Here is a 14,592-nt window from a genome sequence, read left to right as displayed (position 1 = left end):
GAGGGGTGCGTGCCCCCCCCCTTTAATCTTGTAAACGCGCCCCCTCTTTACAGAATTCCTGGATCCGCCCCTGACTGCTAATCTATGATTAACAGAAGACATTAATTGGACTGCACCTTTTCCTTGACTGAGCACGACTTGAATGTTTGCTAAGATGTACAGTTAGTATTGGCAATCTTTCAACAGACATGACTGAGGGCGACAATTGAATTTTAAAAAAAAAGTCATAGTGCATGTTCACCCCCGGCATTCATCATCCGTGTACCAGTTATTTTCTGTCCATGAATGTGTGTGTGTGTGTGTGTGTGTGTGTGTGTGTGTGTGTGTGAATGTGTGTGTGTGAATGTCTATGTGTGTATGTGAATGTGTGTGTGTGTGTGTGTGTGTGTGCCATTCGTGCATATTTGACTCATTGGCACGAAAAGGGTTAATAATCTCTGTCTTTTATGCGACAAGCCCTGTCAGCCTTGGGCTATTAACATAACAATGTTGCCATTTCGGGGCCTTGGTGGTTGTTCCAAGTTCATCGTGTCATTGCCGGTAACCAAGGATAGCGTGGTGTATTGTCGCTGCCAGGAAAGTACATGTAGACCTAGTAGAAAGATAGATACTGCAGATGAATAGATAAATAGATGGATAGATAGAGAGGGGGGGGGAGAGAATCAGACAAGCGCACGCAAAATTGGGTCATAAAGCCACATGATTTCGTTCATGAATTATATATCAGAGCCTCCTGCAAACAGTGGCGGTGATATCAACCATGGCTCCAAGCAACATTACTGTAACAGGTAAGCAAATTATATACCTCTCTTTGCTGCAGCAGTTTTCTCCATAAAGACTTCTTTGGTTTGGGTGAGGGCTCTTTTATGTGAAAGGGATAGATCAGTTTCGGTTGAGATGGGGCTTCAGGTTTCAAACGTTTTTCGGTGATGAGATCTTTTATGGAATAATAAAGAGCATGTCATTCTAAGAGGAATTCAAAGTTTATTTGATGAGCACTGGTTTTGAAATGGCTAAGTTGTCCAAAACAAAGCGATCCCCATTAAAGAAGGGACCCATCTTTTAATAGGATTGCTCTCTTTTACTTTGTTTTATGATATTTCACGAGCCATTTCAAAACCGATTTTCATCGAATAAACTTTGAATTCATCGTAGAATTGTTTGTGCGCTCTTTACAATTTCATAAAGTAGTTTCTAAGTTTCTCGCAAAAAGGTCGAAAGCTGAATCCACACTTCACCAAATACCGTATCATCCCTTTAATGTTTAATATCAGTCATATCTTGGCGGGGGGGGGGGGGGGTTCAGTATGCCTAAAAATAGTTGATTTATACACTGGCATACAGCAATACGCCTGGCTCCTTACGTACCCCCATTGGATCATCTTCCTATATTTTTGAAGCCCCCTGTTACCGCCGCCGTATTACAATGTTTTAAACCAGATAGGTAAATAAGAATTGAGATTCTATGTCTGAGGTGCAGACAAGTAAAGTATGTGGTCCCATCAAACTTAAAAACAAATACACGATAACCTACCCCCCCCCCCAAAAAAAAAATGATAATGATAAACCAACCAGTTCCCCTGAAACCGGCACAGATGTATAATGTATGAATTCTATAAGTAAAAATGTAAAAATACAAAAAGAACAAAAACCCAAAACACACAGGTATATCATGTACACAGTTCTCTTTTCTCTGTAAATCAAGTTTGCTAAAATGTTAAGTCTTACTTGGTCGTCATCTGTTTCTAGCATCCATAATTTTAATTGAATCCGCTGTTTGACTGATCGCCCGTGCTATTAATAGTTCATGGTATAGCGGCCAAAGAATCAACTATACAGTTTTTATGCAAGAATTTGTGCGTCTCACATAACGGCACTTTGCTCTAGAGCAAAGAAAATAAGTAGTCGCGAGAAACCATTTTTCATCTCTTTTTTTTTTTATGCGACAATGTTTATACTTATAACATGAGCAAAATGAATTTACGTGGTGTTGCATATGGGAAGACCTTAACTACCCACAACCCACATACCCATGATAAGTTATTTGCACTGTTGGGATGCAACCATATTATGTTCATCAATTCTTGCTTGTAAAAAGACGAGAAGAATGGTAACAGACCAGAAGAGTGGGCGAATTCCTTCTTTATAACTTTCTCGGCTATTTTCTGTCTCTCTAATATCAGCCCGAACCTTACGGCAGTTCGTACCGGTGTGTCGTGGAGCAACATCTGCCCACTACCTAGGACATGGGCTAACCGTTGCCAGAAGCATGTCCACGCACTCGCTCACCAAGCACTGTGAACCTCCGGAATTCGGGAGAAGTCTCCGGGAGCGAGAGTTCTTCATCCCGGTAGACCTGGCCTATGTTAACCACGGGTCTTACGGAAGTGTGCCGAAGAGCTTGTTGAAAATTCAGCAGAGGTTTGTTCATTGTATTCCCCTCTCTCTTTTGTCTGTATAGGCCTATCACCATCCTTCGAAACTTCGAAAGGAAATCGAAACCCAATATACGATAATACGTGTGGAATGAGGGAATGCAGAATGCTCCTGGAACACATTAGCGAAGTTTGAGGCAAATCCGTTCAAAGTTGTGAATTTTTAAAGTTTTGGTACCGCCATCGCTGGATGAGAAAACTGAAAACTACAGATTGTGATGTCACGTACGACCTATATGTACAACGACATACAGAAAATGCATGATGTATGCAGGGAATTCCGCAAAAATTCATGTTTTATGTTGAGTACACTTTCTTGTTACTGTATTTCATGCCCCTTGCTTTCTAAACGAGGATAGTCAAGAGCTCTTTTATTAGGCTAGAAAGTGAAAATATGTTGCATTTTGCTTGTTTTATTCATATCGTTTCCCATACGTGATACGTCTGTTGTAGTCTTTTCATCTCATCCAGCCCACCAAAACTTTGAAAATTCATAGTTTTTAAAGGATTCCGATTTTCCTCAAACTTCGCTTATGTGTTAAGCTATTATGATATTGCGACATCCCCTCAATTAGCATTTGTAAACGTGGGTTTTATTCTCCTTAACAACCAATGACAACGTCAAATCGTAGATGTGTATATCATGTAATGCTAGAGCGTGCATCTAATATTCTTCCTCCGTTCATCGATATTTTTTGTTTTGCTTTTTTTTAGGCATAATAAGATATGAATATTCAATTATAGTCTAATCTTAGTCCCGTTTCATAAAAATTGTTATCAGTGACAAACTGCCACATTTCTATGACAAATTTACTCTCAGCCAATCAGATGCAAGGACTTCAGTAGCTTATAACAACTATCACAACTTGTCACTGATAACAAGTTTTATGAAACGGGGCCCAGAAATGCGCAGGTATGTTGGTAATTTACGTGTACACATAATTATACACAGCTCAGATCGAATAATTATTTTTAACCATAAATGTTCATGATCACAATATCGACCCTTTGAAACTCCGTCAAATCACTTTCGTTTTTTTCTTTTTCACAAATATTTCTATACATAACAGCGGAAGCATCAAAAACATATAGAACCTTTCAGTTATCATCATGATTTTTCTTTTGTATAAAATATGTATCCCTCCGGAAACATTACTGACAGTCTTGTTGTAACCTCTTTTGATGCACTTTGTCCACATGCAGGATGCTTGAAGAAATGGAATCCAATCCAGAGCTGTGGTATAGATTTAAAGCGCTGGATTTGTACAAGAACGCTGCAAAGCAAGTAGCCGATTTCGTGGCAGCACAGCCTGAAAACTTGCTGCTCATCGAAAATGCAACAACTGGTGGGTAACAGCATGTCATGTCTTGTGTTGTAAAGTGTGATAACAGATTGTTCAATGGGGATTAGTCAAGCACTAATGTGACCAAACAGATTTTTTTTTTATTCGATGAGAACTGGTGTTCTCGGAGTAAAGATCTCTATCAATACCCACGCCGCCGTTGCAAAACCATCTATAAAAATAGTGTAACTTGTACCGTCATAAAATATGCGGTGGAGTCATTTTTTTTTTTATTATGCACATGTTCAAAACAAAAAAATGGGTGTGATGATAATGATATGCTGAGAATATGGTGAGGTGATGACGCCATTAGCTCCACTATTTTGCGACCATAATATGTCTCGTGAAAACTTGTGAAATTGTGCAATTTGACAACTTCCTTGTTTTCATACCATGGATTTGATTTAACTTCTATAACTATATGTTTATACTATTTCACTCTATTCATTATATAAGAGTCAAATTAACGTTTTCTCTTTTCACATATTTCTCCAAGCATTTGATCATAAAAACTAACAGACAGTATGATACATTATACACACACATAAAAATGTATACATAAAAACCAAGTCCGTCTCTTTCTTGATCTGGGAGCGGGTGAATGTGTGCGTGTCACTTGTGTTGGGTAGGGGGCTGTCTAATAAGTCCATCCTCAACACACTGTCGTAGATGTAACACTTCAACTTTTTGGCGACAAACAATAGAAATGAAGCATTTCATTATCATTTCCGAAATCCCCAACTTTCACATCGTTATCACAATTCTCTTGAATGTCTCAACTTGCAGCAACCAACAGTATCCTGCAATCTTTTCACTTCGAGGCTGGGGATCAGATATTGATGACGAATCACACGTACATGTCGGTCGAGCAGACGGTACAGATTCTCACGAGTCGGAGACCGGGTAAGACGAAAAGACGATAGCATACACATTATTGAATAGAACAGATTTGAACGAATCACAAAGGATTTGATAGTTTTTGTCAGGCATGAATATTAGCAGTATAGCATATCTCGTGTTGTCATTCACCTGCAATATTGCCGTTTCCGAGGCTCACCAGAAGGATTCGAGGTTAGGCAACTCTATAGCCTCATGGTTCATTGACACCATGGGGATCATCGTTGCCTCCCAGTCCTACATCAGTGATCATGGCGCCTGCCTGAACTGTCGCATGCATCTTCCCTCCATCTCTTCGTAGAGAAAATCACACTTGTATAGCTAATATAAGCAGAAGGCCACCCAAGACCCTTCAAAAATTCTTTACGTTTGAATCAAGAAAATGCGTATCCCTTGGACCCTTGACTTTCGCCCTTCTCGTCCTTTCAGTTGGCATGCAGGAACCCTTGAGCCCTTGCTACAGCTCCAACCCAAACATGCAATCAGACAGTAGCGAATGGTACCATCTGGACACGGTCACCATCACTCCAATAATACTCCAATAATACCAAGCCCAAACCTAGAACTCACATATCATGGCGGTGAGTTGGCTCAGTCGGTAGCGCGTCTGTCTCACGATCCTAAAGGCCCGGGTTCGAACCCGAGTCTGGACTGAGCATTGTTGTGTGTAAGCATGCCGTCCCCTCTAGCAAGAGGCAAAACACTCTGTCCCTCGGATAGGACATAAAATGGAGGTCCCGTGTATGAGAGAGTAACAACTCATGCACGTTTAAGATCCCGCTTCATTCATTCATCGCAAAGAGCAGGGTGTTTAACGCGGTGAAGTGGTTCCACCTCACATCCAACTGGACCCCATGGAAGACCAGCTTAGCGTAGCTGAATATGAGCTATCCAGCCATCTTCTCAAGGGCTTTTTACACTTGTGTTTCTTAACCCCGGACTTTCTCTGACCCAGGACTATCGTTAGTCCCGTACCAATTTTTTCAGCTTTTTACACTCGCCAGTTAGTACCGTACTATCTCTTGTCCGGGGCTAAGGAGAAAACTGACCTTTTTACACTCGTATTTCTTAGCCCCGGACTTTCCAAACCACATGAATATTCATAATTACGCTGTGTACTGTACACGTACACGCACGCACCGGCAGCACTTGATTACCTCGTTTCTGATTGGTCAGTGAGGGTCGGACTTCGTCTCCGTCGCTTAGCCCAGGATTATTTTTTCGTTCTGTTTACACTTACTTGCTTGGCACCGCAATTGCGGTGCTAGCACCGCAATTGCGGTGCTAACCCCAGCTATTTTGCAGGGCCAGATAGTACCGTACTATCGGTGGGGCTAGCCCACTTTGGCAAAAACGAGTGTAAACAGAAAGTGGGCTAAGGATAGTCCCGTACCAACGGTGGGGCTAAGGCCTCCCCCTTAGCCCCACCGTTAGTCCGGGGCTAAGTAAAATTTTACAAGTGTAAAAAGCCCTTCAGATGGAAATGAACAAACAAATAAACAAACAAACAAACCTAGAGACTGAGTAGTACTAAAGCATATGCGAACAGGAACAGACGGCGCCTTACGTTTTTTTTTCTGACAGTGGCGACCTCGGCCCTCCGCCTCGGCTCACCCGCTGGAATAGAGCTGCATGGACCTGTGAGATTCGCAGCCCCGACACATTGTAAAGAACATGCAGATCACATGAAAGAAGAAGAAGAAAAAAAGCAAAGAAGAAGAAGAAGAAGAATGAGGAGAATAACAAGATTATACATGAAATACATATAATGAACGGGCGCACATAGTGAGAGTGCACGCATGACAAATCGGGTGACGTTCGTTATTCCTCCAGGGTTATTCCAAAGGTTTGTCTATTAAAAAATGAAAATAAGATTCGGTATTCCAATGGTTCGTGTTATCGAAACACACAAATTCAGTTTACCTAGATATCCTTTATTCCAAAATTTAAATAGGGTTCATTATTGGGAACATTTGTAGCTTGTTGTGAAGGTTCATGCTCCGAAACTTTGTTCATCTGAAAATGGGAAAAACGTGAATGCCTATACCACCAACGAACGTTCGGAGTCGTTTTCGGATTAACAAATCTTGGTAAATAAATGGAGTCCGAAAATGGTATGGGTTGTTACTAGCTCAGCCAGGAAGGATGTATTTGCCGGAATTGTCTGTTTCTGCAATATCGCTTAAAAAGCTGTGAAATGAAATTTGATGGATATTTCAGACTACATTCGTTATGGCAAGAGACACAAAGTAATGTTGTATCAGATCTTGAGCCGGAGTCACGATTTTCACTTAGGATTATTCGCCTTCCGGAATAGAGGACGGTACATTGCACTTTTTGATTTTTGATTTTTGATTTTTGATTTTTTTTTTTTTTTTTGAGCGCGAAACAAAAAAAAAATGGGGTATCATCCAAAAAAAATTAAATGAACGAACAACATCTCCATGATAAGGTCTGTTAAAATCTAATTCTAAATCTAAAACTAATTCAGATCGCAGTATATTATTTAGGATCTGGCGATCCAGAAGTAGAAGCCATGTACAATGCAATATGTGAAGAAAAGAGGGTTTTTCATTATTCTATTATGTTGATATTCGGAAGTCAGTGTTCTCTACACATACTTGAATATCTTCCTTTTGCCTTCATTATTGACTTTTTTCTCATTAATCATCATTCTGTTGAAGTTCAAACATTGACATTACGAATTTTTATGCCATAGAGAGTGACATAAGCGAACAAAAGAGAAATACTGGTAATATTGAGAAACAAGACAAACATTAGTGTTATATTTTGGTCTATATTGCGATATGTGACTCTCTGTGGTTTTGGCGGGGGTCATGCTCTCCGAGCTCTTTTGCAGTTGCCATGGTTGTGGGCTTCTCTTGATCGAATAGTTACAAAAGCCCTTTTGTAGATCGCCACCGCCGTGACGACAAACCTTCTTAGTGCGGCTATGCAGAGCACTCGATTCCAGAGAATTTGCGCCGTGGGATAATAATTGAGTAACGGCGAGGCTACGAGAAACCTCGAGCACGGTCGAACAAATCAAGACCACACCATTATGATGAACTTTTGAACACATTCTGTAAAAGTCATGAAGCATAGCGTCCCTTAGCTGAGAGTTCAATTGATATTTGTGGTGGTCTCTTGTTATTGCTTGTGTGCTTTTAAATTCCTCTGCACAAAGCAACCAAACAAGTAACCAAACTGCAAACAAAAAGGGACGTGACTTTTTTTGTGTCAAAGTTTAATCGTCGAATGGCCTTTATTTTTATGTAAAGGGAGACGAACAACAACATCAACGACAAGGTGGTATGTGTAGAGCAGAATGAACGAGCACTCGATGTTAGTTGGGAGTTGGTGTGACAATTGGAATATTTATCTGTGATAAATTTGGGTTAGAGGAATTCAGTACACAAGTTAAGTCATGCAGCAATACTTCACTCAGATAACTCCCTACTCATCCCCCCCCCCCCCTCTCTCTCTCTCACCATAATCCATGTGGACACAATATACACGTGTAGACATACATAGTGTATACAGCAGACAGGTTTATTAGACACCGGAATTCAAAATATGAAATGCCATTAACTTTTCTCACATTTTTTTTTTTAGTTTCCCAAAGAGTTTTCCCTGATCACTTGCATTGGCAACTGATAATAAGAACATAGCGTCTATACCGTAACAATGCCTCCGCACGAAGTGTCGCAGGAGGCATTAGTATGTTTTCGGGTTGTCCGTTCGTCCGTCCTACCCCTGTCCGTCCTTAGGCCCTAAGTGAAAATGCCCTTATTCCCGAATACTTGCCCTCCGAACAATATATTCAGCCATCCAAATGAAATCTGGTTCAAGGAATGTATAAACGCTAAACGCATTTTGATGTTGTGCCATCAAACTTTCAAAAAAAAAAAATGTAATTTCTTTTCTTTAATAATGTCGTCTCACACTGTGAAGCTGTATAACAGACCTATGTGAGAATCAAATACAAAATGGCGGAGGCATACCAGCCATAGACTTTATAGCGCCATTTCAAGTTTTATACTTAAAACCACACAACTTTACAAGAGTTTCTTATTTTGCGGGGAGCATTACGTAGTCACAACTCCATGCAGTGACGTTTCATTTTATTTTCCACAAGATATCGACGTGGTACAAATTCACATACCTTTCAAGACGACGACGGAAGAAATACTCGAGCGTCACGTGACAGCCCTCAACGAAAACCCGCGAATCCGGCTCGCCCTGATCGACCACATTCCCTGCACATCCGCCACCTTGTTTCCAATCAGAGAGCTTGTGAGCATGTGCCGCGAACGGGGAGTGATCAGCGCGGTAGACGGGGCGCACGGGCCGGGCCAGGTTTCGTTGAGACTGGAAGACCTTGGCGCTGACTTTTATTACGGTAGGCAAATGAGCGATGTAGGCCTAGTGATCCCTGAGGTCACTCCAAAATGAGTGAAAATGAGCATTTTCACTCAAAATTCACTCCAATTTCACTCTAAATTCACTCTTTTTTGTATTCACTCCTTTAAGAGTGAATATTTTCACTCGATTTTTTTAGAGAGTAGGCCTAACTTATAGAGACGTTGCCTTAGATTGACAAACGTTATTTAAATCTCGTCTACGATGTAAATTTAGTCCAGGAACAAAACAAGGGTGTACTAGACGTATCTGGCATATGCGTCACGTGCATTTATAACAGTCGAAATAACTCATACCAGATTTGAAATACACCATTGTAAATGTATTCATTTATTCATTCATTTACTAAAATATATTTATTTAGGATGACTTGCTCAGTTTGAGCTGTTTTCCATCAATGTCCTGAGATAAAACACAATAACACCAGCAAGTGATTAATCTTCACAATGACTGTCATCAGCAAACAATTTCACATCAGCATCACTGAAATAAAAATAACCAAACAGATTAATTATCTACAGAATAACATAACAATAATTAATTATCTACAAAATTGTGGGCCTCTTCCAACGAGAAGACTGCAAAGAAAAAGAGAACAAATCAAACTAATATGAAAATGCCGACATAATTATGCGTACCACACTTTTCTGTGGTAAAGAACCCAGCTGTAGCAGACACAATCACAAGAACTAACATGCACCCAAGTTACACACACTCACGCACTCACACATGTACGCATGCATGTAAAGGAAGATTGCATAACATATACAAACATAATCATGAAATATTATTCCTTTGCAGTCGGTCCTGGAAAATTAGACTTGCTAAGATTGCAATAAATCTCTCTTCCAGCCAGTGGCGTATCTAGGGAAAACGGCGCCCGGGGCAAGCGCGAAAATTGCGCCCCTAATTTCTGAAAAAGACTATTGTTCAACCCCAACCCCATCCCGGTAGGGACTTTAAGCAAAGTCCACATGATATGCTTTTCAAGCCCTTAAAAGGGGTCTTTTGAGGGTGATTTAAATGTAATGAATTTTGATAAATTTTGGCGAGCGAGCGCAGCGAGCGAGCCGAAAATTTGTGTATTTCAGCTGACAAGACATGGAATTCTTGTCATTTTTTGCTTATCAAATCTTACAACTCTAATCAAGATAGTGACGGCCTTATAGATAACGATTTATCTATACCAACAAACTGAGTACTCTAAAAAATATTCTAAATCAAAGGGGCATTTCATGAAGCATTTTGTCCGACAACTTGTCGGACAAAATTTGCTTTCAGCCAATCAGAAGCAAGGATTTCAGTAGCTTTTAACAGTTTGTCAGACGAAATATCTGACAAATTGCTTCATGAAATGCCCCCCCCCCCCCCCCATGTACGCGCGAGTGAGCCGAAATTTGTATATTTCCGCGTCATCATCACGTTTTGTTCTTATCTCCTTTTTAATTTTGATAAATTTTGGCCAGCGAGCGCAGCGAGCGAGCCGAAAATTTTTGTATTTCAACTTACAAAACATGGAACTCTTGTCATTTTTTGCTTATCAAATCTTACAATTCTAATCAAGATACAATGTATAGTGACGGTCTTATAGATAACGATTTTTACTAACAAACTGAAGACTTGAAAAAATACTCTGAATTAGTACGAGCGAGTGAGCCGAAATTTGTATATTTCCGCGTCATCATCACGTTTTGTTCTTATCTCCTTTTTGTTTTGATAAATTTTGGCGAGCGAGCGCAGCGAGCGAGCCGAAAATTTTTGTATTACAGCTTACAAAACATGGAACTCTTGTCATTTTTTGCTTATCAAATCTTACAATTCTAATCAAGATATAGTGACGGCCTTATAGATAACGATTTTTACCAACAAACTAAGGAATTGAAGAAATACTCTGAATTAGTACGAGCGAGTGAGCCGAAATTTGTATATTTCCGCGTCATCATCATCACGTTTTGTTCTTATCTCCTCTTTGTTTTGATAAATTTTGGCGAGCGAGCGCAGCGAGCGAGCCGAAAATTTTTGTATTTCAGCTTACAAAACATGGAACTCTTGTCATTTTTTGCTTATCAAATCTTACAATTCTAATCAAGATATAGTGACGGCCTTATAGATAACGATTTTTACCAACAAACTGAGGGCTTGAAGAAATACTCTAAATTAGTACGAGCGAGTGAGCCGAAATTTGTATATTTCCACGTCATCATTACGTTTTGTTCTTATCTTGTTTGTTTTTTTTTGGCGCCCCCCCCCCCCCCCCCCCCGTACGTTCGAAACCGTTGGCGCCTTCTTTTGATCCAATTGGCGATCGCTTCGGAACGAAAGAAATTGCAGCCGCTGCTCAGTGAAACATTTTGCCTACTAAATATAAAATGACATGTGTGAACACAATAGACATTGTCATTTTTTCCGCTTCATCATCACATTTTGTTCTTACCTTCTTCTTCTATATAAAATTTAGAGAGCGAGCGCAGCGAGCGAGCCGAACATTGTATTTCAGCTTACATAACATGGAATTCTTGTGTGAACACAATAAACATTGTCATTTTGTCCGAGTCATCGTTATGTTTTGTTTTAATCTTTTTTTGATTTGGTTTTCTGCCCCCCCCCCCCCCCACATTCTTCCTCCCCCCCCCCCCCCCTTTCCGGTGAGTTTCTTCTTCTTCTTTTCTTTTTTCTTTTTTTTTCTTTTTTTTTCTTCGTTTTTTCTTTTTTTTTCTTCTTCGTTTTTTTTTTGCGCCCCCAAGGAGTGGCGCCCGGGGCACGTGCCCCCCTTGCCCCCCCCCCCCCTAGATACGCCACTGCTTCCAGCCCGTGTTCTCGGTCTTGCCTGGTGCGTGCTTATTTGTTTGTACTTAAACATTACGTCTATAATAATCATCTGCTGTCCCTTTTGAACAGCGCCTCTTTACGTCAATGTTGGACAGTTTGTTGATCAGCTGCAATAAAAACAACTCGATGGTAGCATGAATTTGAATAATTATACGCGGTTTCATCCGCTGCAAACACTAGGATTAGAACCAGCACTGGCAGTCGGACGGAAGCTCGGTGGTCTAATGAATAAGATGCTGGTCAGAGATCAGGAGGTTGTACTATGTAGGTTCGAATCCTACCCGAATATGTATGCCCATGATTTCTTTTGTTATGGCTACTTCTTATTTACGTCGATATGAGGGAAATTTGTTAATCAGCAGATGTATGATAGGCCTATACTCGTATACAGATGGGCATCTGGCAATGCTGATGGCGTATAGAACTCTAGGATCACAGTGTTTACACTATGTAAAAAATCACTCTGGGAAGCGAAAACCACATCACTGGATGCTGTTTGCTAAAAACAACAGCAACAAAACAAACAAACAAAAACACACACTCAAAACAAACAGTAAAATCGTGAGCTGGGAAATATTTCAAGATGGCAAACGGAAAGGTTGTGACAGAGAGCTTACTGACTGTATGATATACTCCATATGATATGATACATATATATTTATATATCATATATATGTATGTATATATATATATATATATATATATATATATATATTCGCCTATGCTATTTTTGTCTCTGTGTGTTTGTGTTCATGGGTGTGTGTGTGTCTTTTCAAATCTATGTGGCTATACTAGGTAATTTACACAAGTGGTTGTTCTGCCCCCGTGGTTGCTCGCTCTTCTACGCACGTCCAGGGCACCATCACTGGCTGCGCACCGCCGTGTCGTCCCTGTACACTTTCTCCGAGGACCTCCACAAGCGTTTTCACTACACGGGCACCAAAGATTACATCCCTTTTTATATGGCCGGGCATGCGATAGATTACCTCAGCTACTTGGGCGGCTTGGTGAGTTACAACTGTTTTGAGGATACTTGAATGGTTACTTCCATAAAATGTTTATCGTTATTGCCATCATAATTGCTGCTTGTTTGACTTCTTGTGTTTGTTTATTATTCATTTAAAGGCGACAAAATGACACTCTTAAAATGCGACAAATCAGCTTTGCAATCGTTCTCCACTTTTGACCTTTTTTTTCATCAAGGTCGTGCCAGGTCAAAATAATGTTCCAGTTAATCAACCTTCCAGATTGTTTTGTCATAAATGCTTTAATTCAAAGGACGGCGAAAATATTGTCATGGATGTAATAATGATGTTATATCGACGTTTTTATGGTTATAAAGATTCGACAATAGTGAATTCTTTTACTAACATGGGATTTTTGGTCTGACACAGGAACGAATCACGGCCTACAACTCGGAGCTGACGATCTGGGCCGCTGAGATGCTGGCCGACGCCTGGCAGACGAATTATATCAAACTGGAGGGGAGGGTGCGGGCGCCCTTTATGTGTCTCGTCACTCTGCCGAAGACCCCGCGTCTTGCACAGTTCTGGCATCCCACCGGACTGAGGGAAATCTGTCGCGAGATAGCCAAAGAGGGCGTGGTCGTTGCCGTCACGAGGGACGAGAAGGAGAAATATCTGCGCCTCAACGCGCAAGTCTACAACTTTAAGGAGGAATTCTACGCGTTACGTGACGCAGTCATCAAGGTGCTTGGAGCGAAAGTTTAGATCACCTGACGTAGGTCCCTACATGTTCAGCTCATCGGATGTTAAAAAAGGAGAAGAAGCTCAGGAAGTTCATTCACATTATTGCTTTTTTAAGACTCTTATTATAACAATAATATATGAACAATATTATCATTTCAATAGGTTAGCCTCCCTTGCTTTCAGCCTACAAGGATTAAAAAAAAAACCAAAAAACTTTCAACCCGAATACAAGTAGGCATGCTATTTAGCTGATACATGTTATCTGAAACATGAAGCGGAGTACATCATTAGGTGTTCACACTAATGATTTAGCTCCCAGTCGAGTCCAAAGGCAACCGAAAGTTCTTAGTTTCACCTTTTGGATCGTCACCTTGGACTGGTCGGTCTTGGAATGAGATTCCTATAATGACGTCGAACAAAAATGAGAAGACATCTGCATCCGAAATAATAAAGAACATCACAGTGCACTAATGTAACTTATGGTGTAATTCGATATCACTTATACACTGGCTTCTATACTTCTCTTTCCCCTGCTTTTACTTCTCTTACTACCACCATTCCACCAATTATTGAAGTGATCAATTTGTCAGAACTATCTATTCCCGCCATTTCGAAATTCATCTATAATTATGCAGTTAACAAGACTGAAAGTGACAGCTCGCATATTGAAGATGTGCATGCACTGCTTCCTTAGGAACGAAATCATTGAGACGTTTGGGAGATGCAGAAAAAAAAAATTGCCGGAGATATAAACATTTAAATGAGATATAAATCATAAAATAGCATATTAGTGGAGAAGCCATCATAATTCATCATGTTAGCACTTAAAAAAGTTGTCTTAGCCGACACTTATATGAGTATAAATGATTTCGCACATTATACGCAAAATTTCACGAAATTGATTTGTTTGGTAAAAAAAGCAAAGCTGGATTGAATTACAGTGTTTAATAAGTGTGT

At 40.3% G+C, this 14,592-nt stretch overlaps 1 protein-coding gene across 1 annotated transcript; it reads left to right on the top strand.

Moving 5' to 3' along the window:
• Positions 1 to 760: 760 nt before the first annotated feature.
• LOC139732298 (uncharacterized) lies at positions 761 to 13,656 on the top strand. Its single transcript, XM_071643170.1, has 7 exons — positions 761 to 788; positions 2,184 to 2,421; positions 3,639 to 3,781; positions 4,565 to 4,681; positions 8,814 to 9,077; positions 12,782 to 12,933; positions 13,321 to 13,656. The coding sequence occupies exons 1-7, from the start codon at positions 761 to 763 to the stop codon at positions 13,654 to 13,656; spliced, it is 1,278 nt and encodes a 425-aa protein (XP_071499271.1).
• Positions 13,657 to 14,592: the final 936 nt, after the last annotated feature.

Source organism: Diadema antillarum, unplaced genomic scaffold, assembly GCF_040938485.1.
Source record: "Diadema antillarum isolate AM-2024a unplaced genomic scaffold, OU_Dant_1.0 scf00000024, whole genome shotgun sequence".
In the NCBI taxonomy this organism is placed as follows: Eukaryota; Metazoa; Echinodermata; class Echinoidea; order Diadematoida; family Diadematidae; genus Diadema; species Diadema antillarum.
The sequence above is the reverse complement of the archived record's forward strand: the minus strand, read 5'-3'. Positions and strand labels throughout refer to the sequence as shown.